The sequence below is a fragment of the Triticum aestivum genome, chromosome 1D (assembly GCF_018294505.1).
Source record: "Triticum aestivum cultivar Chinese Spring chromosome 1D, IWGSC CS RefSeq v2.1, whole genome shotgun sequence".
Lineage (NCBI taxonomy): Eukaryota > Viridiplantae > Streptophyta > Magnoliopsida > Poales > Poaceae > Triticum > Triticum aestivum.
Genome location: NC_057796.1, coordinates 490516743 through 490544398, shown reverse-complemented (window position 1 = coordinate 490544398; position 27656 = coordinate 490516743). Strand labels below are relative to the sequence as shown.

Below are 27656 nucleotides of genomic sequence, written 5' to 3'. Positions count from 1 at the left end.
CGGGAACCCGATGGCAGCAAGCCTGGACGGCGGAAGGCGACCTACTCGCCGAGGATTGGGACGGCAGCAACAGCGCGGGGCTCGCCGGCGGTTGGCAATTTGGTGAGAGAGAGAGGACATGCAGGGACGGAGCCAGGAATTTTGTATAGGGGGGGCGAGTTGCAGACTTGAGCTCTTATAGGCAGTTGGGCATCGGTTAACCATAAAAAAAATTCCTTGCAAAAACCTAAGCCTGAACTAGTGTTTTCATTAGTGTGAACACTACAAAAAACTATTAAAATGTGCATTTTTGGCAAGACAAATTTAGTTTCCAAATTGATTGCATTACGAATTTGGTAGACAATACAATATCTATCTATTGATTCCAAATTCAGTTTTCATGTCGATCAATTAACAATCATTCGTTTTAACCCACAAAAATCAGATATTTGAAGCTGATATTAATTATGAGAGTGGACGTACCATACACGCAAAGAGGATGTCAGATTCCGTGCATCATCTCCTCCGTGGTCGCTCATGGTGGTGGTGTTTCTCCTAATCTCCTTTATGGTTGCTGAGGAAATGATCAATTGGGATTGCTAGGCTTGAACGGTTGGAAGCAAGTGCCCTAGGAAACGTTTTCCATTCTTCTCTTCCTCTTCGTATCTACACACAACAGCCAATATTTCCTACTGTAATTAACTTCTCATGTTCGTAGGTTTTTATGGAACAACCACACAAATTAGAGCAGATTAAAGATCAGGAGATGAAGTAAGGGACTAACCGTGCAGGTAATCAGCCGTGGCGGATCTCGATCAACCCCCCTATGATCTTCGCTTGGAGACTGAAGCTAATCTTGCGGGTAGGCGGAGATTGGAGGCGACGACAGATGGAAAGATCGCACGAGCCGCAATCTGCGTGCGTTCTGTTGGAGCGATATAAAATCGTGTCGATCGCCAGGATTGTAGCAGACTGCGTTGGTGCTCCTGGTCGCAAGCCCTTGACCGGTGGGCTCTGTTTTCTTTGACCTCGATGGTGGGCCTTTTTTTTGCTGGGTTGTGATCTGTTGTTTCTTGTACATGGGCTGCCCGAGGGGTTTCACGGTGTTACACGAGACAAGTGGACAGGGGGGGCGAATCAAGTCAAAAGGCCTGCTAATAAACGGATCTAACTAATCGCTATTGAGGAGAACAACTTCGTTGGGGGGGTCTAGCCCCCCCTCGTCCCCCCTTGTCTCCGTCCCTGAGGACATGTGGTTGGGTTAGTCAACGGGTGAGAGAGGGGGGGGGGGGGGGGACAAGAATATAAGAGGCTGAGAAGTGGGACCCACATCCACCTCACTCTTGACGTGTGTGTCCACTATGTCAGGATTGAGTGGCCAACGGGGTGAGGGAGTGAGGAAAAAAGATGTGAGACTGACATGTCCACCTCAGCAAATCACTCCTAACGTGTGGGTCCGAGTTGTCAGAAACAATATAATGTCAATTCGCTCTCAATTCATGTTTAGTGTTTTTTGTAAAAAAAGAAACTAACGAAAATGTGCAAACGAAAACTGGTACCATTCAGTAGTAAATTTGAACATAAAAGTGATGCTATAAACTCGGGTTTCACTGTCAGATTGTACGTACTAGCTAGTACCGTTGTCTCGGGCTCTCGATCGGCCTGCTTCGGTGCGATCGATTGAAGATCTTTACTGTACTTGTCAGCGTGCGGGGCTGGCGTGCTGTTTCCTTTGGCATGTCGTCGTTCTCGATCTCTTTCGGCTGCTTGCCGTGGATTCCAAGGGAAGATCTTTGGCGGTCGCCATAATTAGAGGGATCTTCACTTTGTTTTCTTCTTGTGATTTCTTGAACCGTGATGGCAGACTTGAGGTACTCCCTCCGTCCAAAAATACTTGTTCTAGAAATAGATAAAATGAATGTATCTATAATTAAAATAAGTCTAGATACAATCATTTCGAGGACAAGTATTTCTGGACGGAGGGATTACGTACCACCGATCCTGCTCCTGCCTGCCTTGAGCATTTTGCTGGAACGTACCGCCCGTGATACTCCTCATCTTTTGCCTCTTGCGCGCTCGATCTGTGACGTGATATCGTGCCAGGAAACCAGATCTCCACGTACGTACTAGGTCGATCCCTTTCTCTGCTGGTCATGCATGCGCGCGACGAAAATTGCGTCAGGATTCACGACCAAAGCGGAATCTAATCTAAAAAAAAAGAAGCGGAAAGCGGTAAATAAAGAAGATCTAGCTACTGGTCCGAACGCATGCGAAGCTTTTACCTGCCAGAGACTTTTGCAAGCCCATATGCAGAGTTCTACGTGCACGAGTGGTGCACGGACACGCGAGTGCGCGTGCTTTTGTCGCTTCTCATCTCGCGGTAAAATAAGTCTAATTTGTCGGCGCTTTTTTTTGACACCTTTACCGCAGGGGAAGCCCCTAAAGTAATATTTTATATTATATTAAAAAAGTAACATTGTACAGAATTTTTTTAATTGGCGCTATTGGACAATCAAGGTTGCTTTAATCCAAAATCTAATATTTGTGGATGCACCCGGCCGCCGGGAGTGGCCTCATGCAAACTATATATGGAGGTGTGGGCAAGGCAAAGATGAGTTGTCATCAATGGTTTTTGCCGGTTCCCGATTCAGATGCTTATATATACACGGGTATGCATGGGTCAATGTGTCATCCATGGTTGACTTGTCTGAAATAGCTAGGCAAGTACGTACATAATTTCTCAAGTCTCATCTGCTGCTGGAGAAGAGGATCACATGATCGAATAACTCAAATGATGATGACGACGGCGACATGGACTGCATGCATAACCAATAGCCTTCATCACCTACTCAATGGAAAGAAGGTACTCAGCTCGTCATTTTAATGACCTGTGCGCCGGTGGAAGCTGCCTCCACATCGATACACGTGCTCTGGTCTATTATAATGGCTCAGTTATTATTATCCGTTATATCGCCCATATAATACACGTGCTCTGGTGTATTATAATGTACGATAAAATTTTCCTTCATGAACCGGCAAACAATAGCTATATAGCTTAGTGATAAACACATACTTGCTCCGTTTCAAAATATAAGATGTTTTAGTCTTTTTCAGATTCGTATGTATCTAGATGCATTTTAGTGTATCTATTCACCCATTTTAATCCGCATCTAGTTTAATTATATTGAAATAGCTAAAACATGTTATAATTTGAAACGGAGGTAGTAGATGATAGATCGAGTCGGAACGGAACAGCTCTGATTTAGGCCGGACCTAGTTCCTAGCTGTGCCTAGTTGCAAACCATAGCAGGAAGGATTCCACTGAATTGGTCGATCGAGATGTGCATCTGCGAGAAGCCCAAACGAAATTCAAAACGGAACACCAGAACTGATCCATTATGAACTACTACATTAGCGGCAACCATGCAAGCGATGGAGCATATGATTCCGTTATGAGAAAGAGTCTCGGAGAGAAGCGCAACCTGCATTCCAGTTCTAGTGACTGCATTATGCAAGCCTGGTATTGCCCTGTATATATCTTCCATAAGTGATTCTCCCTTCATATCAAAATATAAGACGTTTTTTACCCTGTTATAGACTCTATAAAAACGTCTTAATTATAAAAGTAAAGATAAGAGACGGTGACGGTAATCTACTCTATTCAAGCAAAATCTCTGGGTGAGGGCAATCCGTTAGAAGTATTGCTGCCAGATAGAGCATCTCAAGGATTTAGAGGTTCATTCACTATAGGCATGACTGAGGCCAAGTAGATGAAGCTGAAAATTAGCACTGAATTATGCAGATGTTATTATCCACTTCAGCACTGCACTGTTACAACTTTCACTGGCACTGTGCATGGGGGCACAACTGGCAGCTGGTTGTCATGCACACCAATGGGAACATAAATAAAATAACTACAGAGCTCAATATAAAGACTAAAAAATAATGCTCAGGAAACGAAGATATTCTGAACTCTAAAGAGATACTGCCCTGGATTGGGGAACAAAAAAAAGTTTTCCAACAAAAAAATGTTTACAGGACTGGGGAAAGAACAATGACAAATTTAACAAAGATAATTTCTGTGTACTGTTTTACCAAGATGCAGTGGTCAACATAATATGCTATTTTTGATTATTACTAGATTCTGACAATTGCACACAGCCTATTACCTTCACTATAACTTGAACAATTCAGTACAAACAGGAGCCATACCACCTTCAGTCCTGCTAGTACTATGCTATGTAGTTCCAAACTCGTACCACAGGCCACAACTATCAAGCAAACGAAGAGTCTTTGTTGTCTGTTGAGGGAAAGTAGATGGATGGACCCACTTCGAAAAGCCCATTTCTAAATGCCAAAAAATTATGAAAAAAGTTACACGCATACGTCTTCACATTCTATGTGCGTGCAGAAAGTTTTGCGAAAAAAGAACCTTTTCTATGGCCTATGCAAAAAAGAAAAAATAATGTGTTGTGGAACGCTATTTAAAAGCACTGAAATTTGTCTTTTTTGCATAGACAAAATAACAAGATATCTTCTCACAAAACTTTGTGCCGCGCACACATGTTGCGAAGATGTATGTGTGAAATTTTCTTTCGAAAATTTTGACATTGTAAAATGCGTTTGCAATACATTTTTAAAAAGTGAGTTCATATGCCCATGGGTCCGGGACGTCCCCACTCTCTTCCTTTGTTGAGTCTGAAAATTTGGAACCATTGGTCAATACATATTCCTTACGCAGCCACCTTCCATACAGATCCAAAGGGAGAACATAGTGGAGATAGCTTTTGGTGATAGCCTGAGATCTGAACAAAGATGAAGTTGCATCCATTGGGCAGTACAATTCTCATGTGGCTGCAAACCGGCAAAGCAGAGATTGCAGAGAAACGAGCGATCCGAGCAGCAATGAGAAGACAGACAGGGCCAAAATTTGCAGGTTTCGAACCGGCAAAGCAGTGTGAGCTCTGTCGCACTCGCACGAACATGAGCTCGGTGGTTCCATCTAATTGCAGGTTTCGAACATGTCAGAGATAGAGAAATGTAGAAACTTGGGAAAAAGTTTTGGCAAAATCAGGAACTTATATTCACATTAATTTTGTTGTCTCCGTCACAGCGTCAACTTCAAAGACAAACTCGACTAACCGGTCAAAATTTTGTTCCTACAAATTAGTACAGCCTATCTGCCTATGAGTGTAACTTCCACGCGAAACAGGCACCGTCCATCCGATCAGAATCCCACGACTGCCACCTTCCTTCGCTCGACCTGTTTTCAGAATCGCCCGATATTCAAGCCATCTTGTATGATCTATCGATCCATCCGCGAAAGCCATTGTGTTCCTTCACTCACACTCGGGAATAGCGCTCAGATCGGGTGCGAAGCGCGGCTGCATCCTGCCGGCACTCTTCGCACGCGCCACCGGCCGCCTCTTCGCCGCCAGCGCCGACACAGTCTTGTAAGGGATGGCCTCCTGTGGTGGAGCGAATACGAGCGGGGCCACCGAGCTGGCGCGCCTCCATCGTCGTCCGGCGCAGGAGGCGGTGTTGGCCTTATTAACGAGCGCCGCGGACGCCCTGACAGCGAGAGCAGCGAGGTCCTCACGCCGGAGGCCGTTCCGTCGAACCTCAGCGGGGAGCACGAAGTAGATCTGCCCCGGGCGGAGCTCCTCGGCCTGGGGCACGGCGGCCACGCGGGCATCGAACCCCATCTCGTCGGCGTCGCACAGGAACCAACCGGCGTCCCCAGCCACCAGGTCGTCGAGTGCCTGGCCCGCTGTGGCCGGGCGCGGGTACTCCCGCAGCTCACCCACTGGAAGCAGTACCATCGCCGTCGAGGCAGGCTGCTCCTTTGCCAGCACCGCCGCCGCCGCGGCCGCGCTGCCGCTAGACATGCAGAGCCCCATTTGTCTTGGAGCTGCGTTTGTGGTGATCTTTGTGATGTCGTTGTGTGAGCTTTGGGTTGAGACGGGGATGGAGGAGGGCCAGTTATATATAGGAGGAGGACTCAAACGTACGTACTCACCGTTTGGGAGTGGAAGCTGCGTGTACGTGGTGGAGTATTTTTTCTTCTCGTCTGTCTGGATTTCCCTTTTGGTATGGTGCAAAAACATCTAACTGCCCCTCTCCCATACAGGATCTGAAGAGATGGGGTTTGGGAGGCCTATTTTCCCGTACAACCATGCATGTGGTGGAAGGACGATGGGCAGTGTGCATGGAGGCAGGGCAGATGTGATCTGTTCTTCATGACGGCTAGATTAGACTCCTCCTCCAATATATAGGCGCGGTCAGGTAGAGAGATGTGGGATGAACCCACGTTCAAGTCGGCGACAAGCCCACGATCTAATGTCTCAGATTCATGGCGCGTCTGTTAAGAACTCTTCGTACATGATCCAGAACAGAGAAAATTCTTTAGGTTATCCACCCCATAAATTTGCGCCAAGCAATTATACCTCGGTTGCACACTGCTGCTGCTAAGCAGCTGAGTTGTTGCATGACATGGATAGATAAAGGCAGGCATGGTAGTGCGCCCACCAAGATAACGGATGACTAAGGCATGGGTAAGCCCAGGATATCCTATCTGGTAGTGAACGTTCAAGTTTAGTGTGTGTGTGTGTGCATTACGTTGTACAACGCATCCCTACTACCCATTAAAAGAGCGTGAAACAATTATCACATATTTATTAGCAATGTATATACTGAAATTGGTAGCTTGAAACGAGCTACTTAAGCGGTTGAATAACTTTCATCTCATGGAGGCCGGGACGTGTTTTGTGGGAACGTTCTCATAACAGCACACTCCTGGTTAGATCTTAACTGGGAGTGATGTAAATTAAATGCTCACCTAAAAACTTCACAATATTTTGTTGGTTTTTATGCAAGGGCTTCATTTTAATAAAAATAAATAAGCTGTGATGATAGATTTTTAGTGAGATTGAGAACAAAATAACATCAGATTTTTCTTTACAGGCATTGACGCTTAGCATTATTGTCAATAATGTCTTAGTTGCATGTACAGGGTGTCAGATCGCTGCACCGAAGTCCATGAAACACTCTGTCATAGTGAAAACTCACGGATCACAGTTGTGAGTGCCAGTGGAACGAGTGATGCTCGTACGTGGTGTGTGACCTTACCATGTCATAAACAATGGAGCAAAAGTGTGATGTTATCTACTACTGCAATAGGAGTGGGTGGGTTTATGTGGTGTGTGTCCCACTGTATCCGAAGGGAAAAGAGCAAAAGCATGAGCTTTGGTTTCCATGGCTACGAAATGATCTGCCACGGCATCGTGGATGACGCTGATGTGGATTGCTTTTCTTACATATTTCTTGAGTGCTTAAGATGACAAGTATTTAAGTGGGCGGTACTAAATCACACGGTGATTGATAGTAGTTAGTAGCAGTAGTGCCCTGTTTTGTTTATTTGCGGTTTCGTGATATCTTGTAGCCAAGGTTGATCGTAAACTGATTGGCCGAGAGATTGGGAGGATACTAACGAGTTTTCTAAACGATCCAGAACAGAGTGAGTTGTTTAGTTTATCCATCCCGCAAAGTTGTGTCAAGCAGTTAGGTCATCTCCAACGCTAACCCGTAAATGGACATCGCAAATGTCCGTTTTTATGTCCGGACATGATCCACGGACATGATGTGGGAGCCGGTGATCCAATGCTATTTCCAAATTAATCCGGTTGGAAGAAGAGAGAGGAGTGGGACCATGCATGTAAAGACAGAGAAAAGAGAGGAGGACCACGTGGTTACTTTTGATTGGTCAGGTGGATGTCTCTGGCAAAGCTTTCCCATGTTTGTTTCAAGGCAAAAGTGGTCTGGACATTGCGCTTCAGACATATAGAGGAGTTTTGAAGGTACACTTTATAGATGCCCTTAGACATCAGACTATGAAGTGCACCAAACTAAATAGTATGTTGGTCTCAAGTGTGGCTATTTGGCTCCCGGGCTCATCTGCACCCGTGGTGAACAGTAATTTCAAAACAAATACTAGATAAATGAAAAACCATTTGTGCATGGAAGATGCTTAGGTGCGTTAGGTCTGCTTCAATTTCATCTCATTTGGCCATCTGAGTAGTTCTCGGCAAAAAAGATAAATCTGGGGATCTCTAAAAAAGTTTACTATTCATGTACTGTTCTGACACAATTTGTTATTTTTTTGCTGAGAGCTCGTAATATGTCCAAATGAGCTAAAATTTGGAGCGAACCTCACGCATCAAATCATCTTCCATGTAAAACAAATTTGAATTTTTAGATTTTTTTTAGAATTTGATTTGAATTTTATTTTAACCGGGTGCAGATGAGCCCAGACTCAGAAATGGATATTCGATTGGTCTCCGTGTACTTTTCAATAGCGATTTAGAACAGAGTTACTTGGGTACTGGTTAATATCTTCCTTATTATCATAAATAAAAACACTAGCAAATATCTTTCTCTAAACATAAAGTTCTTTCTTAAATGATACAGAGCAGGGTTAATATATTCCCCTGCGTAATATCTGCTCTTTTTTTTGAAAAAACTTCCAATCTATTCATCTTCAATCATGGCAGTACAACGAACACCAGAAATAAAAATTACATCCAGATCCATAGACCACCTAGCGACGACTATAAGCACTGAAGCGAGCCGAAGGCGCGCCGCCATCATCACCCCTCCATCGCCGGAGTCGGGCACAACTTGTTGTAGTAGACAGTCGGGAAGTCGTCATGCTAAGGCCCCATAGGACAAGCGCACCAGCACAGCAACCGCCGCCGATGAAGAATAACGTAGGTTGAAAGGATTCAACCCGAAGACACACGAACGTAAACGAATAACGACGAGATCCGAGCAAATCCACCAAAGATAGATCCGCCGGAGACACACCTCCACACGCCCACCAACGATGCTAGATGCACTGCCGGAACGGGGGCTAGGCGGGAGACCTTTATTCCATCTTCAGGGAGCCGCCGCCGTCTCGCCTTCCTGAGTAGGACACAAACCCTAACAAGACAGGAAAAAACGACTGAAAATGGAGCCCTCCCGCTGGCTCCTTGGTAGGATCCACCGCGCCCCCATGGCCCTAGAGCCACCGGAGACGAGGCGGACCTGCGGTGGCGCCAGCGAGAGGCAGAAACCCTAACTTTCTTTCTTGGAGGAGGAGGAGGAGCGACTTGGCGTGGCAGTTTTTCAAAGATGAGTACTTAGAGTCAGTTTGACATAATTGTTTTTTAAGCCCTTCAGAAAAACAGAACAAATACTAGTTCCTTAACAATTCGTACGAGTTGTTTGACTTTTCCTTCCAGTAAAGATGCGCCAAGCAAGCAGTTCTCTTCTAGTCTATCATTCACATTGCCCAACATATATGATATTCATTTTTGGCGTTTGGTGTCATCACTGAATGGAGGTGGTGGATATGATTTTGCCTATATGTATGTAGCAGATTGTGCACTACCCATGCATCACATCAGTGAGATATTATTCTTTATTTGATAGTGTCATGTATAGTCAGCTATATCTTGTTGTTATATCGTTGTGCTTTGGTAATCCTCCACGGAAAAATTTGTTTTCTTCATCATGAAGACAAAGGCATGGTAAATCATGTATGTACAGTGCAAAGCCTCCCTGGTGGCAGTGGCCTCCTCACTATCGCCCGGGGAAAGAAGATGCAAATATCTTATTTCATCACACATTATATAGTTATTTCGCTTTAGATAACTCACAAAGAGTTATTTGGGACATGGAGTTTCTTAAATAAATAAATATTCTGAAATTTTTAGTGACAAACATTTAAAAAAATTTCAACGCTTGCAAAATTTCATCGTGAAATGGTATTTTGTAGAAGCCGTGGCTAAAAACAAAACTGATGCTCCAAAAATGTTATTTCCAAAATCATTTTCGAGTGATAAACCTCTTTTTTGCTACAACTTCTACAAATGTCGTTTCACGATGAAATTTTGCATCCATCGAAAACTTTTCTCAATGGTTGTCACTAAAAAAATTCAGAATTTTTTGAACTCATTTTCAATATTTTTTCAATTTTATTGTTCACCCGAGCTCAGTTGAGCTTGGGATTAGAAGAGTACTTTCAAGTTATTTGACTTATACCTTTCCTATAAATATATCCCTAACAAATATCGTACTTCTGACAAACTATTCCCAATGGGTAATGTCATGCATTTGGTACCACAAATGACAGAGCCGGGGATATGTTTCTGCTGATGTCCATGGATGGTTGTGCATCGGTTGTTAATATTTCGAATATAACTTGGACATGTTGAATGGACTTTAGCACATACTGGAAGTGTTTTCCGCCGTTCGTCGCGCTGGGTTTTCCTCTGCACATGTCTAGCCACAAGTGGACCATGATGGGGCGGGTCAGACCTAGGCCATTATCTGATGTGCATAGCCACCTTACTCCATCCGCTCTGCTCACAAGCCCATAGCGACCGTCTGTCATACATCTATTTGCATTACTATTGTTAGAGTTGTGTCGAATATAGTGTACAAGGTAGGTTACAGTTGGACTAGGAGTTGTATTGTGTTTACATAGGATGTGGAGTCATGTCCTAATAGGACACTTGTATCCTAGGCCTCTCATATATAGCGGGGGTAGACACACGATGTAACCTATGCCAACATAATAGCACAGGAACCCAGGGGAAGCCGGTGACATGTGCCGGCGTCCAGGGCGACCTGGTGCGGTATTGTGACGGTGTCATGGGGAGGAGCACCCGTAGTCAAGCCCCAGGGATGCAGCCATATCGGTGAACCTCGTTATCAAATCTCGGTGCCGTGCGTGCTCGTGTGATTGCTTGGTTCTCGGATGATCAACGGTATGCCTCGGATTTATTCTAACAACTATTTACTACTAACCCCACCACCCCTTTCGCTCCCTCAATGGCATCCTCATCCACTTCATCTAGATTGACGGCTCCAGAGGTTGTCAACCTCTAATCTTCATGGCACAATGATCGTTCACTTGTGACATCTATCTTCGATGGAATAGGGAAAAGATCTTCCGTGTTTGCGTCCTTCTCGATCGGTTCGTCATGTTATGAGGGAAGCCAACACTCCGGCAAATTTTTGTGCTAAGCACGCTGCCGAGGGTTTAGCAGTTCTGATTGCTGGATTGAAGAAAGTCCGGGTTTCTTGTTACCCTTGTGGCTGATTGTAACGAAATTTCTATTAAGCAATGAAGATCCCTAAGTTTCGAGTAAAAAAATAAACACCGAAAAAAAGCCTCTTAAGCCCATTGATTTTCCTTTTTTTAAACATGTAGCCCCACAAAAAACCTACAACTATTTCGCAAAAACTAAAGAGCCCACAGGTACTATGACATCCACGCAGCAGGCTCGACAGGTGGCCGCACGATTCCATACAATGTACGCAACGGGAGCCCCTATCAGCAACTACGCGCCGAATAGGGAGCAAACCCGCACCTCGCGCTCCCCAACACGTGTTCTTGTGCCGGCCCATGTGCGGGCAGTCTGCAGATAGTGCACATCCGCCTGAAGCTGAAGAAGAATGTGCGTGCATTCTTCTCTGCAATTTTGTTGAAGCAATATCTCTGTCACAAATTCTTGCCACAATCCTGACACTGCTACAGCTTACATGTGCCGGCCCTTGGACGCGAACAGGTTCCACCGGCCCTTGGAGCATGGCGACGTTGGCCGGGTCCATGGTCCGCGCCATTGACGACCTCATACATGCTCCACATGGGGCGTGCAAAGCAGGCTGGGAGCGGCGAGCCCCAGATGTGCGCGTTGTCCTGAGCCGGACTGCCGAGAACCAGTGCAGTGCAGTCTGTGGACGGAGGACTTGGCGCCGTCTACGCGCGCATCCTGGAACATCGTATTGCTTGCAGGAGGCCAGTGTTGGTCAGCAGTCGACACTGGTGACTGGGCTAGCTGGGCGCCATGCCGTGTCGGTGTCGCCCTACCTGACTTTGGCACTGAACTGAATTAGGAGATGCTGGAGAGGACGTGTTTGGTGCCCCTCCTCAGATCACCGTGGCTGGGGTGTCTTTGGTTGCAGCTAATCTACGACTTTTTTTTTTTGCGGGGGAAACTTTGGGAGCTTTATTCAACGAAGGCATTCGCTGAGCAGTCAGCCAACAAGCTGCTGATCAGGAAGCTAGGAGTGTTGTCAAGCCATCTCTCGGTCACATCAATCGTGCAAGCATGCTTAGCACATATATGAGCTGGACCGTTCGCTGACCTGGATACATGCTGAATTACAAAGGAAGTAAAAGTGCTAGCTAGCTCCCCAATTTCTACTAAGATAGGTGCCACAATAGAGCGAGAATCGTGTCGAGCGGCCCAAAGGTTGACGACCTCCAAGCAATCTGTCTCGAGAACGACTTTCGAAAAACCCCGTAGCTTGGCGAAGATGACGCCGTCACGAACTGCCATCGTCTCCGCGATGAAGGGGGTCAGTCACACCCGGGTATGGTTTGCTCCAAGCACCCTGAAAGGAGCTTGTTGATCGAGCAACTCCGCCCCTGCCACCCTTGTCGTCCTCCCGACGGATCGCAACATCGGTGTTGATTTTAACAAATTCCATGTCCGGGGGGCGCCACCCATGCCCAGGCAACAATATTGCATGACGCCGAGGGATATCCAGGACTGAAAGTGTTTCCCTGGTTCTGCGAACTGAAAACCTAAGATCATTGATCGTGTGATGATGGTGCTCGTGCTCTATTCCCTTCTTGGAGGCGTCATCTTTGGAGGACCTATTTTGTCGGGTGCTCTCTTTGGTGGTTGTTAGTGTGGTGCTATTGTGAGTGACTAATCACTGTGTCGGGGCTTTTTTCTTCTTCTTGTTTTTCCCTTTTTGCCTGTGTGCATCCTCAATGTCTAGTCGTACATTTTGTTGTTGCATAGGCTGGGTGTAATTGGTATCTTCTCAATATTAATATATTCCCTTTGTCAAAATATATCCTGAAAATTAATTGTTGGACAAACACTATGAGATTAGAGGATGAACTAACCAGATAGAGCTCGACACCTTCGATATGTGTTGCACTTACCGAGGAATGGACGGCCGACAGGCGTGGAGTTTAACTTTGGGCTGGTCGAGAACCGCCTATGCACATATCAAACACATTTGGAGGACGCAGATCGAGCTCCAACCGCTGCAACCGACACATATAACTTGCCTTGTATCGATAGATTATTCTCAGCCTCTGGTGATGATTGGACATGTCCCATGGTAGTCAGCGGCACAGATTGGACTTGCGCCATGGTACCCACTCCAGCGGCTCCGAGAGGAATCACCCAAACGACACCGACTCCCCCAGTGCCGACATGCAGTGCTAAAACCAAAGCAAAATCAAGAAATCGGACAACTGAAAAATGACCCAGAATGCAACAAACAAGATGGCGCTGCCTCTTGCCTGATCCTTGTTGCGTACATTCTTCGACTCTGGTGGCGGTGGAGAGAGGTTGTCTCGGCCTCCTCAGTACTTTAGAGAGTTCAAATTGGATATGAGCAAAGGACTGTCTCCCCTAAACTCTAGCTCGATCGTGAGAGAGAGAATTCAGAGAGGAAGAACACACAGAGACACTGAAGTTTTTGTGCTGCGCTCAACACCTGCAGCTTTTCTGTTTTCCTCTTCTTATTCATCAAGAGTACACCAACGTGCCCGAGCAACGTGCTCCACTACTGACCACGTCCATCCCCATGATCCGAGCTTCGTGCTGGGCCTACTACGACTGAGCCAAGGCGCACAAAACGCAACCAATTGGCAAGAAAAAACGCTAACAGAAAAACGACTAGCTACTGTCGAAACTGAATGTGTCTAGCGACACTTCTCTGAAGAAAAAACCAACTAAATCCAGAGAAAGCCGAGGGAGATAGGGTTTAAGCCAACAAGGACTCGGGAAGCGGGCATGAAACAAATAGGCTATGTATTATTGGGGCTAGCAAGCATGGATGGGGCTGCCGGCATGGTGGCCAGTGGCGGTGAAACCACCCCCATGTGCCTGGCAGCGGCGGCGGCTGGGAACGACCATGACCGGCGAATAGGACGAAGGGAACGAGACTTGTTGCTCAGTTACAAGATAGTCTAGGGTGCATTATGCATATTATGTTGTGGAATGGGAGGCTGCTCCGTCATGCCCCTCCAGTACAGATCCAACGCTCGAGATAGTACAAGATCAACGTATCATATGATGTGTCGTATCACCAGATAAGCACTCGCAGATGGAGTAAGGAGGCTATGTCTATCACATCATGGCCTAGGTCCGACCAGCCCCATCATGGTCCACGTGTGGCCGGACATGTGCAGAGGAAAAACCAGCGAGGAAAACACTTCTAGTATGTGCTAAAGTCCATAATATTCAACATCGCCAAGTTATATTCGAAATGTTACCAACCGATGCACAACCATCCATGGACATATCCTCTGCTCTGTTCATTTGCGGTACCAAATGCATGGCATTAGTCATTGGGAATATTTCGTTAGAAGTACGATATTTGTTAGGTGACCTTTATAGGAAAGGCAAGTCAAATAACTCTTCGTAAACCGTTTAAAAATGAAATAACTATATAATGTGTGCTAAAATGAAAGGCAAGTCAAATGCATGTTTTGCCCTTCTTTCCTTGGGCCTATCAACGCAGGTGTGGATGCCACTGCTTTGAATATCAACGCATGTGTGGAGGCCGCATGGGAATATATTAACTCTACTCTGAATCATGTAAAAAGAACATTATGTTTACAGCATGACTTTGCAAAACACGATATTGGCTGGTGTTTATATTTATGATAATAATGAAGATATTAGCCAGTACCCAAGTAACTTTGTTCTAAATCCCTATTGAGAAGTACGCTCCGACCAACATACTATTTACTTCGATGCACTTTCTGAGTCTGAGGTCTAATTGCTTGGCGCAACTTTAGAGGATATGTAAACTAAAAAACTCAGTCTGTTATGGATCGTTTAGAAAACTCGTTAGTATCCTTGCAATCTCTCGGCCAATCAGCTTACGATCAACCTTGTCTGCAAGATACCATGAAACTGCGAATAAACAAAACATAGCACTACTGCTACTAACTACTGTCAATCACCGTGTGATTTAGTACAACCCACTTGACTACTTGTCATCTTAAGCACTCAAGAAATATGTAAGAAAAGCAATCCACATCAGCGTCAGCCACGATGTCGTGGCAGATCATTTTGTAGCAAAGGAAACAAAGCTCATGCTTTTGCTCTTTTCCCTTCAGATACAGTGGGACATGCACCACATAAACCAACCCTCTTTTGTTGCAGTAGTAGATAACATCGCGCTTTTGCTCCATTGTTTATGACATGGTAAGGTCATACACCACGTCCGTGGATCACCTCCGGACATAAAAATGGACATTCGCGATGTCCATTTACGGGTCAGTGTTGGAGATGCCCTAACTGCTTGACGCAACTTTACAGGATGGACAAACTAAACAACTCACTCTGTTCTGGATTGTTTATAAAAATGGTTAGTATCCTCCCAATCTCTTGGCCAATCATCTTACGATCAACCTTATCTAGAAGATACCACGAAACTGCAAATAAACAAAATAGGGCACTACTACTACTAACTAGCATCAATCACCGTGTGATTTAGTACCGCCCACTTGAGTACTTGTCATCTTAAAAGAAATATGCAAGAAAAGCAATCCTCATCAGCATCAGCCATGATGTCGTGGCAGATCATTTCGTAGCCAAGGAAAGAAAGCTCACGCTTTTGCTCTTATCCCTTCGGATACAGTGGGGACATGCACCACATAAACCCACCCTCTTCTATTGTAGTAGTAGATAACATCACACCTTTTCTCCATTATTTATGACATGGTAAAGTAACACACCACGTCCGTGGATCATCCCCGGACATAAAAACGGACATTTGCGATGTCCATTTACTGGTCAGCGTTGGAGATGCCCCAACTGCTTGACGCAACTTTACATGATGGATAAACTAAACAACTCACTATGTTATGGATCGCTTAGAAAACTCTTTAGTATCCTCCCAATCTCTCGGCCAATCATCTTACAATCAACCTTCTCTACAAGATACCACGAAACTGCAAATAAGCAAAATAGAGCACTACCGCTACTAACTACTATCAATCACCGTGCGATTTATATAGTACTGCCCACTTGACTACTCGTCATCTTAAGCACTAAAGAAATATGTATGAAAAGCAACCCACATTAGCGTCACCTACGATTGCTATGGCAGATCATTTCGTAGCCAAGGAAACAAAGCTCACACTTTTGCTCTTTTCCCTTCGGATACAGTGGGGACGCGCATCACGTAAACCCACCCTCTTCTGTTGCGGTAGTAGATAACATCGCGCTTTTGCTCCATTGTTTATGACATGGTAAGGTCAGACATCACGTACGCCGTACCACTAGCACTCACAACTATGATACATGAGCTTTCACTAGGATGGAGGGTTTCATGGACTTCGGTGCAGCGATCTGACGTACCGTACAAACAAGTATAACACTATTGAAAATAATGCTGAGCATCAATATTGGTAAGGAAAAATATGATGTCATTTTGTTCTCAATCGCACCACAAACCTATCATCGCAGATTATTTATTTTTATTAAAATGAAAACCTTGCATATAGATGTACATATAATTTACATAACTCCAAGTTAAGATCTAACCAAGAATGTGCCATTATGAGAAGGTTCCCACAAAACTCATCCCGGCATCCATGAGATGAATGCAATTCAACCGGTTAAGTAGCTCGTTCCAAGGTAGCACTTTCATCTCAATTAGGCATTGCTAATAAATATGCAATTATGGTTTCAGCCCTTTTTATTGGGCAGTAGGGACCCGTACAACGTAATACACATGCACACAGACTAGACGTGAACTTTTACTACCAGATAGGCTTATCCATCCCTTCGTCATCCGTCATCTTGGTGAGCGCACTCCTCACGCCCGCTCACCTCAACCAAAAGAATTCTCTCTGTTGTGGATCGTGTACAAACATCTTAGCATCCTATGAATCTCACGGCTAAAGCAGCTCATGGGAGTGATGCGGTTAATCACATCAATCTACGATACCACAATATGCACTTGCATCCAGAACCTCGGGTACAAGATATACCAAGAAAGAGCACATAAACAAAAGACAGAGAACCGCCAGCACTACTACTAATAATAAACTATTGACCACTGGCTTCTTTAGCGCATGCACCGTCATCTTAAGCACTCAAGTACGATAATAAACTCCCCACGGGGATTACAAGATATCAAGAAATGTGTAAAGAGCAATCCAGATCAGCTCCAGTCATGATGCTATGAAGGATGTCATGGCAGATCCTTTCATAGCCATGGAAACAAAGTGCACACTTTGCCCTTTTGTTTTGGATACGGTGGGGACACACACCACGGGCATCCACACTACACCGCTCTAGCAGATAAGACTGCACTTTTGCTCTATTGTTTAGGACACAGTAGGGACGTACACCAGGTACGCGCACATCCATGCCGCTAGCACTCATAGAAGTGAGCTTTCACTACGACATGGGATTTATTACGCGACTTCAGAGTTATGATTCCACCGTCCCGTGCGCACAACTATGATATAATTAAAAATAATGTTACGTGTCAATACCGAAAAGAAAAATATGATGTCATCAGCTTTGGACCATCCACACAACAACATGTATTTATTCGCACAAAAGCTTATCACCATGGACAACAATCTGTCAACAGAGCAGCATAATACCTAACAAAGAATTGATGTTGTCAGGTTGAACCAATAAACATCGGATGCTATCACCCCCGAAGTGAAACATCGAGTCAACACCTTCACCAAGTTAACGACATACAAAGCGGTGATGTTGCTTGAACCAAATCTTACATGTCATCAACCACCCTCTTTACAAGCATGCCCAACCAGAGCATCTCACTTGTAGAAACACGAGCATTGTAGACGTTTTTTGTAGATGGGCCGGAGGCGGTTCCAGTTTACGCCTCAAAGCCTATGTCGCTAATACTTGAAACAACGCATGCGTGTAAGTGGTTTGTTTTGGTAAACCGTCTCCAATACACGGACGCCCAGAGACCAATGTGTATTTCTAACGACCTCCAAGATCTTCATGAGCAGCCATTCCATTTTGTAATCAGTCATGATACCAAAATTCACATAGAACTACTATTCAACATTTCTCGTACAATTCCATGGGGGTTGTCATTTCATTTCTTAACCAGTCACGCGAATGAAATTTAAAGAAAACATTGAGATAAACACAAGCATACAGTTGCCAACTCTAGAAGCAGAACTAAACACACAGAAATATATAAACCATGGCGAAACATAATTATATAACCAGCAACTAATCATACAAAAGGATATAAGCATACAATCGCCAACCCTAGAAGTAGCAACTAAACATACAAAAATATATAATCCATGGCAAAACATATTTATGTAAGCAACAACTAATCATACAAAAAGATATAAGCATACATTCGCAAACCCTATAAGCAGCAACTAAACGCACATAATTATATAATCTATGGTGAAACATTTGTGAGCTCACCATGCCGGAGATTCGGAGACCTCTATGGAGGTCAGCAGCGGCGACAATCCAATGCCCGCAGAGTCACCGCGTCGTCGGGCAGCCGCCAACGCGCGGATCTACCACTACACCATCAGGCAGGCGCCAAAGGGCAGATCTGCCACCATGACACCGTGGATGGGTGGAGCTTCCATCGCGCCGCCTCAGATGGGCAGATCATCCACCGCGCCGATGTGGATTGGTGGTTGTGCCACCGCACTGCCTGAGATGGTTTGATCGGCCACCTCGCCGTGAATGAGCGGATCGGCCACATGGTTGCCGTGGACGGTCAGATCTTCCACCCACTGCCCCGCCTCGGATGGGCGGGTGACCACCGTGCCGCCGCGGAAGGGCGGAGTGCCACGAGGGATGGGTGCAAGGGTTTGCCCATGGAATGGGGAGGGCAAGGGAAAATGTTAGGGAAATAGAGAGTAGCAAACCTATCCCCCCCCCCCCCCCCCCCCCCCGACGAACAGAACAGACGCAAGTGGCCACCAAATAGAAAATGGCTACGTTGACAAGAATTTTAGGCGGTTACAAATTAGCAACCGACTCTAATGTTTCTTCCTGGCAGTTTTGTTGTTCTAGCTGCCTCTGGAGCTATCTATAGTAATGTAAACCGCTTGCGCTTGATATATTACAGGCGGCTTTGATCAACTTAGTTACTACCGCCTCCGGTGGCCACTAAAAATGCTTGTTTTTCTGCTCGCGTCTTTTAGCCGACTCGTGACGCAAAAAAGTCATACGTTGCTTGTGTAGAAGGACAATTTGCCGGACCAAGCCGTTGTAGCCGCCGATGCACACATGGTAGCACGAGAAGCATCCGACCCTCCCCGCCATATCATGTGCCCCACCAGGGCACCACAACTCGAAAGGGCCTCCCTACCACCACCGGCACTTTCCTCGGTGGCGCACCATGGCAACGATGAGTGGAGTAGATGCAATCTAGGCCCCCTGGTGGCACGTGAAGAAGAACCCACTTATTCATTTTTCATAATTTGGATTTAATAAACTCTTTTTACAAAGGAAATTAACAAAGAACTATTTCCATTTGCAAGTAATATATTGGTCCAATAATTGTGGTTATATAGATATGGGTGTGTCTAGGGCACATCTAGATGTGCTCTAGTTATTGCACATCTAAGTGAGTGAATCAAGCATAATGATGAAAAAGAAAAAAGAAAAGGAAAATATCCACACCAATCTCGATGTAAAATCAATGATATAAGACTTAGATGTGCAATATTATGGCACATCTAGATGTGCTTTAGCAAAACTGTATAGATATTTTCTATACTAGGGTCTTTACCCTCGTTATAAGAGGGTTAACAGAACTAAGAGTTTTTTTGATAAGGTTGTTATTGATGGAATTACCAAAGGAGTGGATCTTGCTTTTTTTTTGCGGGGAGAAAGGAGACTGTATTAAATTAAGGGGGCATAATATCGTTCATACAAAGGGTAGCAATCTCCCCTAAGCTAGAGCCTAACCACACAGCCGTGCGTGGCATTGTACGCCCATACGCAGCTAGGGCATCACTCACTCTATTTTGACTTCGGCTGATAAGCTTAACCACCACTTCCCTATCATTTTCCAACAACGCCTTGATTTCCTGGATACATGCCATATTGCTGGATCGATCTATGCCTGGAGTTGTTATCATGGATACAGCCTCCTTACAATCCAGCTCCATCAAGATGGGTCGATCAGTTCGCTCCAGGGCCAACGCAAGGCCTTCTCGATAGCCAACTCAGCCTGGAGGGCATTATCACATATGAAAGAGCCCCTGCAAGCAGTAAAAATTATGGCCCCCCACATCATCTCTCAACACCATCCCCGCTCCAGCTGATCCGTCCGCTGCCTGATAAGCTCCATCCGTGTTAAGCTTTGTCCAGCCCTCCGGCGATGGTGACCAGGTGAGTTCATCCTTCCTAGTGGCTGACCGAGGTGCATGTTTCTTCACATGTGGAGCTCCAGCAACGTGCATAGGCATCTTGCCCTTGGCAATATCACTAGTTGGGTGGAACTGAATGCACAGCAGCGAGTTGACGTACCCCTGAAGAAAACGACAGGAAGCTTCGGTTGGCGGAGGGACTTTCTCATGAGTTATCTCGTTACGTACGTGCCAAACACGCCAGAGAGTCATCGACAACACCATTCGGGATGTGTCTGGCAATGGTTCCAACACACCCAACAGCCATTCCGGGCCGGTGTTCGGAACACTCATCACATCAGGCAACGCCCAATCTGTTTGCATAGCACGCCACAACTCAACTGCACAGGGGCACACGCAGAATGCGTGGAAGCAGTCATCGCGTTCCGTACCGCACAAGGGGCATATGTCAGAGACTTCCAAACCACGAGAAAACTTATTTTTCCAAGTCACAAGGAAATTTTTGGCAAGGCGCCAAGCAAAAACGCGTACCTTAGGGAGAGCAGGGCATCCCCATATGATCTTTCAGATGGCGCGCTGACCATCCGGTGCCCTGCTAGAAGCGCTTGCCAATGGGTGTTCACGCTCGTCCATGGCGAAGCGGTATGCTGACCGAACCAAGAACACCCCGGTTTTCTCTGGAGCCCACGCGAGGACATCATCAATAGCCCGTGGGGAGAGTCGTGTCCTCGTGATGGTGTAGATGTCAACCGGGAGGAAGTACCATTGGAGGAGGTCCATGCGCCACGTCCCACACGCGTCAATAAGCTCTGAAACCCTGCGCAGCCTGCAGGTTTCCTGCGGAGTGATAAGCCTCCCCGAGTGCTGACGCGGGAGCCACTGACTGCGCCATATACGAATTTTCTCGCCGTTTCCCACGCGCCACCAGGGGGCCTAGTAAGGTATGATACCCTATTTTACTAGTTGAAATGAAGAACACACATATGCTGCTAACTCAAGTTCACAATCATGTCATATTTTTAACCCTCATTCGTGGAGAAGATATTAGCAACTTGTTTTTTTAACATAGATGTAAACGCGCATACATACGCACATATACTCACCCCTATGAAAACACACACACACCCTACCCTTACGAGAACCTCTGAGAGACTGAGCCGGCACATCTCTTGAGATTGACGAAGTCACCACAAACACCTTTGTAGTTGACGAGAACGTCACCTCCAACTGAACGCACATCGCCGGAAGTTCTGAAATTAATCCAGGAAAATGCGAGCACCGGTGTCAAGTCTAGGACTTGAACCCTGGTGGGTTGTGTACCACTGTCCTTCTAACCATTCATCCGCAGGTTGATTCGCGAAAATTGTAGCAATTAAATAGCCATTAACACATTACTAATTTCCTCTTTTTACCTTGACATTCATAATTTCTGTGTGATCATACATGGATATACATGCAAATGATGGAAGGCAAGATATCTTGAATCATGCGCTCAAAACCGTCCCTACCCACTTTCCTACCATGGTACACCTAATTTTTTTGTGTCATATATGGTCATATATCTGTAAATGATAGTGTCATACATCTTAAATTATACGTTGAAAAATGAAAACCCTCCAATTTTTCACTTATATCCCACGTGTCTCGTATAACAAGAGAGGTGGCGATATACCGTCACCATCAACTCCCTTTTTTCTCCAACTTCAAAAAATATTTCACTCAAATTTTTTTTCGCGCACCTAAATATTACTTATGGTTGTGTCGTCCGTTATTTCTTTCCTCCTATCTCTCCACCTCACATCATCTGTTTTCGGTTTTGTCGATTTTTTCAACTGGTGTTGCCAATAGTCCAGAATGGAACATTTGCAACAGTTCTTGTAGGCCATTTTTCCTTGAGGACAACCTCAACTGGCCCATGTCTTATTGACTTAAATAAGAAATAAAATCATGCTTTCTTTGATAAGTCAATAAGTACTGATTCAATTTCCATTTTATACATAATCACATTAACAATAAAAATGACCGTAAATTGTGTTTATGCAATTATTCAGTAATATTAAAGAAGGGGAGATCCCATATATAAGCGCATCAGAACATCCACGTGAATGAGAAATGATATTCACTCATGTGTGTATCCATCGTCTGTCGGTTCGTTAAGATTTGTGCCGTGTTTTGGGTTTTTCGCAAGGTTTCTTTTGTTTTCTAGTGTTACATGATTTTTCATTGGGTTTTTTTTTTAGTGTATCATAACGTTTCTTTGTGCACCAATAAGTATGAGTGCATTTGTTTTAGAGTGGATTTGCTGGTACACATGATGACATGAAACATGACGATGCAGATTGAAAAAAAATATAAACCCAATGAAAACATTATCTAGTACTTTGAAACATGATAAAATTTGCCAAAATAAAAAAAGTAGCACAAATCTCAAAGTAATGCCGTGATGCATGCATGAACGGAATAACATGCATAATAGAAAATCACTCTCCCACATGTATGCACTAGTTTTATTGGGTTTTTTTTCCCCACTGAATTTTGAGTAAGAACACATACTCTGAAGTTGGAGCACAAGACAAGTCTAAGTTTAGCAATCTATCTAGCTATTCATTTCAGATTATGATAACTACTGTGGTTACATGACGTATGTATATATGGTTACGAAAGATAAAAGAATGATGGATAGATGGATTCGCACCGTACCAAAACCGAACCAAAAGTGTAACGCCCACACGTGTGGGCGTTAGCCAACTCACGCACACGTCTCCATCACCGTCCAGTAACTTCTGCACGAATCTTGGCACGAATTAGCTGATTTTGTACGCCACGTAGGACAACTCGCGTGTGTGGTGTGTGAGAGAGGTCGCCCACACATTCGTTTTACCACACGGAGGGGCCGGTGTGTGGGCGTTTAGCAGTTCGCCCACACACTAGTTTTCAGTCACGCACAAGGGCTGGTGTGTGGGTGTTTGCCATCTCGCCCACACGCCCGCCTCCTCTTCAACACCCAAGCTGCCAGTTGCCATGCGTTTTGCAGTGTACATGGCAACTGCCCTAGTATGATTGCAAGCAGATGGCAACTCTTTTTTTTTACCCAAACATGTCAGTTGCCATATATTTTGCATGGTACATGGCAAACTGCCCTAGCGTGCACGTAAGCAGATGGCAACTCTTTCTTTTTACATGGCAACTGCCCTAGCGTGCTTGTGAGCACATGGCAACTCTCTCTTTTACCCGAACATGTTTTTTTGCCATGCCTTTTTTTGTAGTGCTACATGGCAACTGCCTAGTGTTAGTAGGTGGCAACTCCTAAAATTTTGAAATCATGGCAACTGCAGTAGACCAGACCACACATGGCAACAGATGTAGTTGTCCAAAAAATGGCAATCTGGAATTTTGACCTGAGATGGCAACTGCAGTTGAGCAAACATGGCAACTGTAGTTGTCCGACATGGCAACCGTAGTTAAGCGACATGGCAACTGCACTTAAACGAACATGGACGAGGGTCCGACCCATGGCAACTGCGGGCGCGCGGTAAAGTGTCACGTGGGGCGTGCGGGACCACGAGGTACGAGGCCTGACGTACCGGGTGTGTGGGCGTTATCTATTTTACCCACACGCACGCGTGTAAAAGGGACCGGAAGGGAAAAAAGAGGCGTGTGAGCGCTAGTTGTTTTGGCCACACACAAGCGTGTGGGCTGGTCCTCTTAGGCACCACACAGAACGTGTGGGCAGATCCCTTAACACCCATACGTGTGGCAGTTATCGGCGTCCAACCCGAAATACAATACTCCGCCACGTACACGCAGCTTCCACTCCCAAACGGTTTTGGGAAAACGAAGCAAATATCCCGAGTCCCCGGCGTATATGCTGCCCTGGCCCTGCCAAACAACACTGAGTCATACTCCTCCCTATATATAAGTGGCCCGACCAAGCCTCCTCCTCCATCGCCATCGCCATCTCCCAACCCAAAGCTCACACAACAACATCACAAAGATCACCACAGACGCAGCTCCAACCTAAAATCAGAAGCCAAGAGTGACAATGGGGCTTTGCATGTCCAGCGGCAGCGCGGTGCCGGAGGCGGCGGTGTGGGCAAAGGGGCAGCCTGCCTCGACGGCTATGGTACTGCTTCCGATGGGTGAGCTGCGGGAGTACCCGCGCCCGGCCACAGCGGGCCAGGCGCTCGAGGACTCAGTGGCTGGGGACGCCAGCTGGTTCCTGTGCGACGCCGACGAGATGGGGTTCGAGGGCCCCGTGGCCGCGGTGGCTGTGGCAGAGGAGCTACGCCCGGGGCAGATATATTTCGTGCTCCCCGCTGAGGCTCGACGGAACGGCCTCCAGCGCGAGGACCTCGCCGCTCTCGCTGTCAGGGCGTCCGTGGCGCTCGTTAATAAGGCCAACGCCGGCGGCGGACGACGGAGGCGAGCCGGCGCGGTGGCGCCGCTCATTTTCGCCCCACCCCAGGAGGTAGTCGAGACCATCGCTTACAAGAACGTGCCGGCGCTGGCGGCAAAGAGGCGGCCGGTGGCGCGTGCGAAGAGTGCTGGGAGGATGCAGCCGCGCTTCGCACCCGATCTGACCGCCATCCCTGAGTGCGAGTGAACCAACACAATGGCGTTTCCCGTGCAAGGTATAGGCAGATGGGGAGGTGGATTAGACTCTGTAATTTGTAGGAACGAAATTTTGGCTTGTTAGTCGAGTTTGTGTCTGAACACGCTACGAGGGAGAAAACAAAATTAATGTGAATATAAAATTCCTGATTTTGCCAAAGCATCTCCTCTAGTTTCTACGATGGAGAAAACAAAATTAAACACGCTACGACGGCGTCTCTATCTCTGACATGTTCAAAACCTGCAATTAGATGGAATCACAGAGCGAGCTGATGTTGGTGCGACAGAGCACTCTTTCTTCTCATTGCTGCTCCGTTCGCTCGTTCCCGGCGCACACTGCTTACTTTGCCGGTAGCTCATGTCAGTTACGATCATCTTTCCAGCCACATGAGAATTGTACTGCCCAGTGGATGCAACTTCATCTCTGTTCAGTCTCAGGCAGTCAGGCTATCACCGAAAGCTATTCAGAATTTTTTGAATTGTTTTTTATTTATTTTTCTAATTTTACTGTTCAGTGAGCTCATATGAGCTCGGGCTAAGAAACTCCATGTCCCTAATAACTCTTTGTGAATTGTCTAAAAATGAAATAACTATATAATGTGTGCTGAAATAAGATATTTGCATCTTCTTTCCTCGTGCCTATCAGCGCAGGTGTGGAGGATTACCAAAGTACACCGAAATAACAACAAGATATAGCTGACTATACATGACACTATCAAAAAAAAAAAGAATAATATCTCACCGACGTGATGCATGGGTAATGCACAATCTGCTTACATACATATAGGCAAAACCATATCCACCACCTCCATTCACTGATGACACCAATCGCAAATAAAATAAAATAAATGAATATCATATATGTTGGCCAATGTGAGTGATAGACTAGAAGAGCACTGCTTGCTTGGTGCATCTTTACTGGAAGGAAAAGTCAAGCAACTCTTACGAATCGTTAAGGAACTAATATTAGTTCTCTTCTTCTGAAGGGCTTAAAAAACAATTATGTCAAACTATAAAAGGGCAGATATACTGCAGGAGAATATATTAACCCTGCTCTGAATCATTCAAAAGATAACATTATGATTAGAGCAAGATATTTGCTAGTGTTTATATTTATGACAATAAGGAAGATATTAGCCAGTACCCAAGTAACTATTTTATAAATCGCTATTGAAAAGTACGCGTATACCAACCGAATATCCATCTCTAATTCAGGGCTCTTCTGCACCCGGTTAAAAGAAAATTCAAAAGAAATACTAAAAAAATTCTAAAAATAAATAAATTTGTTTAACATGGAAGATGATTTGGTGTGTGACGTTCTCTAAATTTCAGCTCATTTGGACATATTAGTACCTCTCAGCAAAAGAAAACAAATTGGGTCAGAACAGTACATGAATAGTAAACTATTTCACATACCCCAAATTTATCCTTTTTGCCAAGAGCTACTCAGATGGCCAAATGAGCTGAAATTGAAGCAGACCTAACGCACCTAAGCATCTTCCATGCAAAAAAATTGATTTTTTTTTAAAAACAATCTAGTATTTGTTTTGAATTTAATATTCACCATGGGCGCAGATGAGCCCGGGAGCCAAACGGCCACACTCGAGACCAACATACTATTTAATTTGGTGCACTTCAGAGTCTGATGTCTAAGTGCATCTTTAAAGTGGACCCACAAAACTCCTCTATACGTCTGGACTGCAGTGTTCGGACCACTTTTGGCATCCAACAGGGACCCTTAGATGTCCGCTTAGCAGTCGGGATGTACGGATTCTGGTATCCTAACAACAAACTTGGGGAAGCTTTGCTAGAGTCCAAACATCCACTTGACCAACCAAAAGTAACCACGTGGTCGTCCTCTCTTTTCTATCTTCCAACTGGATTAATATGGGAATAGCATTGAATCACCGGCTCCCGCATCATGCATGTGGATCACGCCCGGACATAAAAACAGATATTTATGATGTCCATTTACGGGTCAGTGTTGGAGATGCCCTAACTGCTTGACGTAACTTTACATGGTGGATACACTAAACAACTCACTCTGTTCTGTAATGTTTAGAAAACTCGTTAGTATGCTCCCAATCTCTCGGCCAATCAACTTACAATCAACCGTGGCTACAAGATACCACAAATCTGCAAATAAACAAAACAGGGAACTACTGCTACTAACTACTATCAATCACCGTGTGATTTAGTACCACCCACTTGACTACTTGTCATCTTAAGCACTCAGGAAATATGTAAGAAAAGCAATCCACATCAGCATCAGCCATGATGCCGTGGCAGATCATTTCGTAGCCAGGGAAATAAAGCATTTGGTCTTTTCCCTTCGGATACAGTGGGGGACGCGCACCACGTAAACCCACTCTCTTCTATTGCAGTAGTAGATAAGATCGCGGTTTTGCTCCATTGTTTATGACATGGTAAGGTCACACACCACGTACCAGCACCACTCGCGCCACTAGCGCTCACAACTGTGATCCATGAGTGTTCACTAGGACAGAGGGTTTCATGGACTTTGGTCCAGTGATATGACGTCCGGTACATACAACTCAAGACATTATTGTCTGGCCAAAAAAACTAAGACATTATTGAAAATAACGCCAAGCATCAATACTTCTAAAGAAAA

General features: G+C 45.3%; 2 protein-coding genes and 1 long non-coding RNA gene across 3 annotated transcripts; 1 reads left to right on the top strand and 2 right to left on the bottom strand.

Annotated features, from left to right (window-relative positions):
- Window positions 1–121: 121 nt before the first annotated feature.
- Window positions 122–1181, bottom strand: LOC123178972 (uncharacterized). The gene is made up of 3 exons (XR_006490005.1): window positions 764–1181; window positions 463–645; window positions 122–232 (listed from the first exon to the last, which is right to left on the bottom strand). It is a non-coding gene; the product is annotated as an uncharacterized lncRNA (long non-coding RNA).
- Window positions 1182–5318: 4137 nt separating this feature from the next.
- On the bottom strand, window positions 5319–5905 carry LOC123178959 (uncharacterized). The gene has a single exon (XM_044591521.1). It carries the CDS (start codon window positions 5877–5879, stop codon window positions 5319–5321), a length of 561 nt encoding a protein of 186 aa, XP_044447456.1. The 5' UTR covers window positions 5880–5905.
- An 18265-nt stretch (window positions 5906–24170) lies between these two features.
- On the top strand, window positions 24171–25135 carry LOC123178926 (uncharacterized). The gene has a single exon (XM_044591517.1). It carries the CDS (start codon window positions 24456–24458, stop codon window positions 25014–25016), a length of 561 nt encoding a protein of 186 aa, XP_044447452.1. The 5' UTR covers window positions 24171–24455; the 3' UTR covers window positions 25017–25135.
- The last annotated feature ends 2521 nt before the right edge of the window (window positions 25136–27656 follow it).

Coding starts and splice junctions, on each gene's coding strand:
- LOC123178959 (XM_044591521.1), bottom strand. CDS start 5,879: ATGGGGCTCTGCATGTCTAGCGGCAGCGCGGCCGCGGCGGCGGCGGTG.
- LOC123178926 (XM_044591517.1), top strand. CDS start 24,456: ATGGGGCTTTGCATGTCCAGCGGCAGCGCGGTGCCGGAGGCGGCGGTG.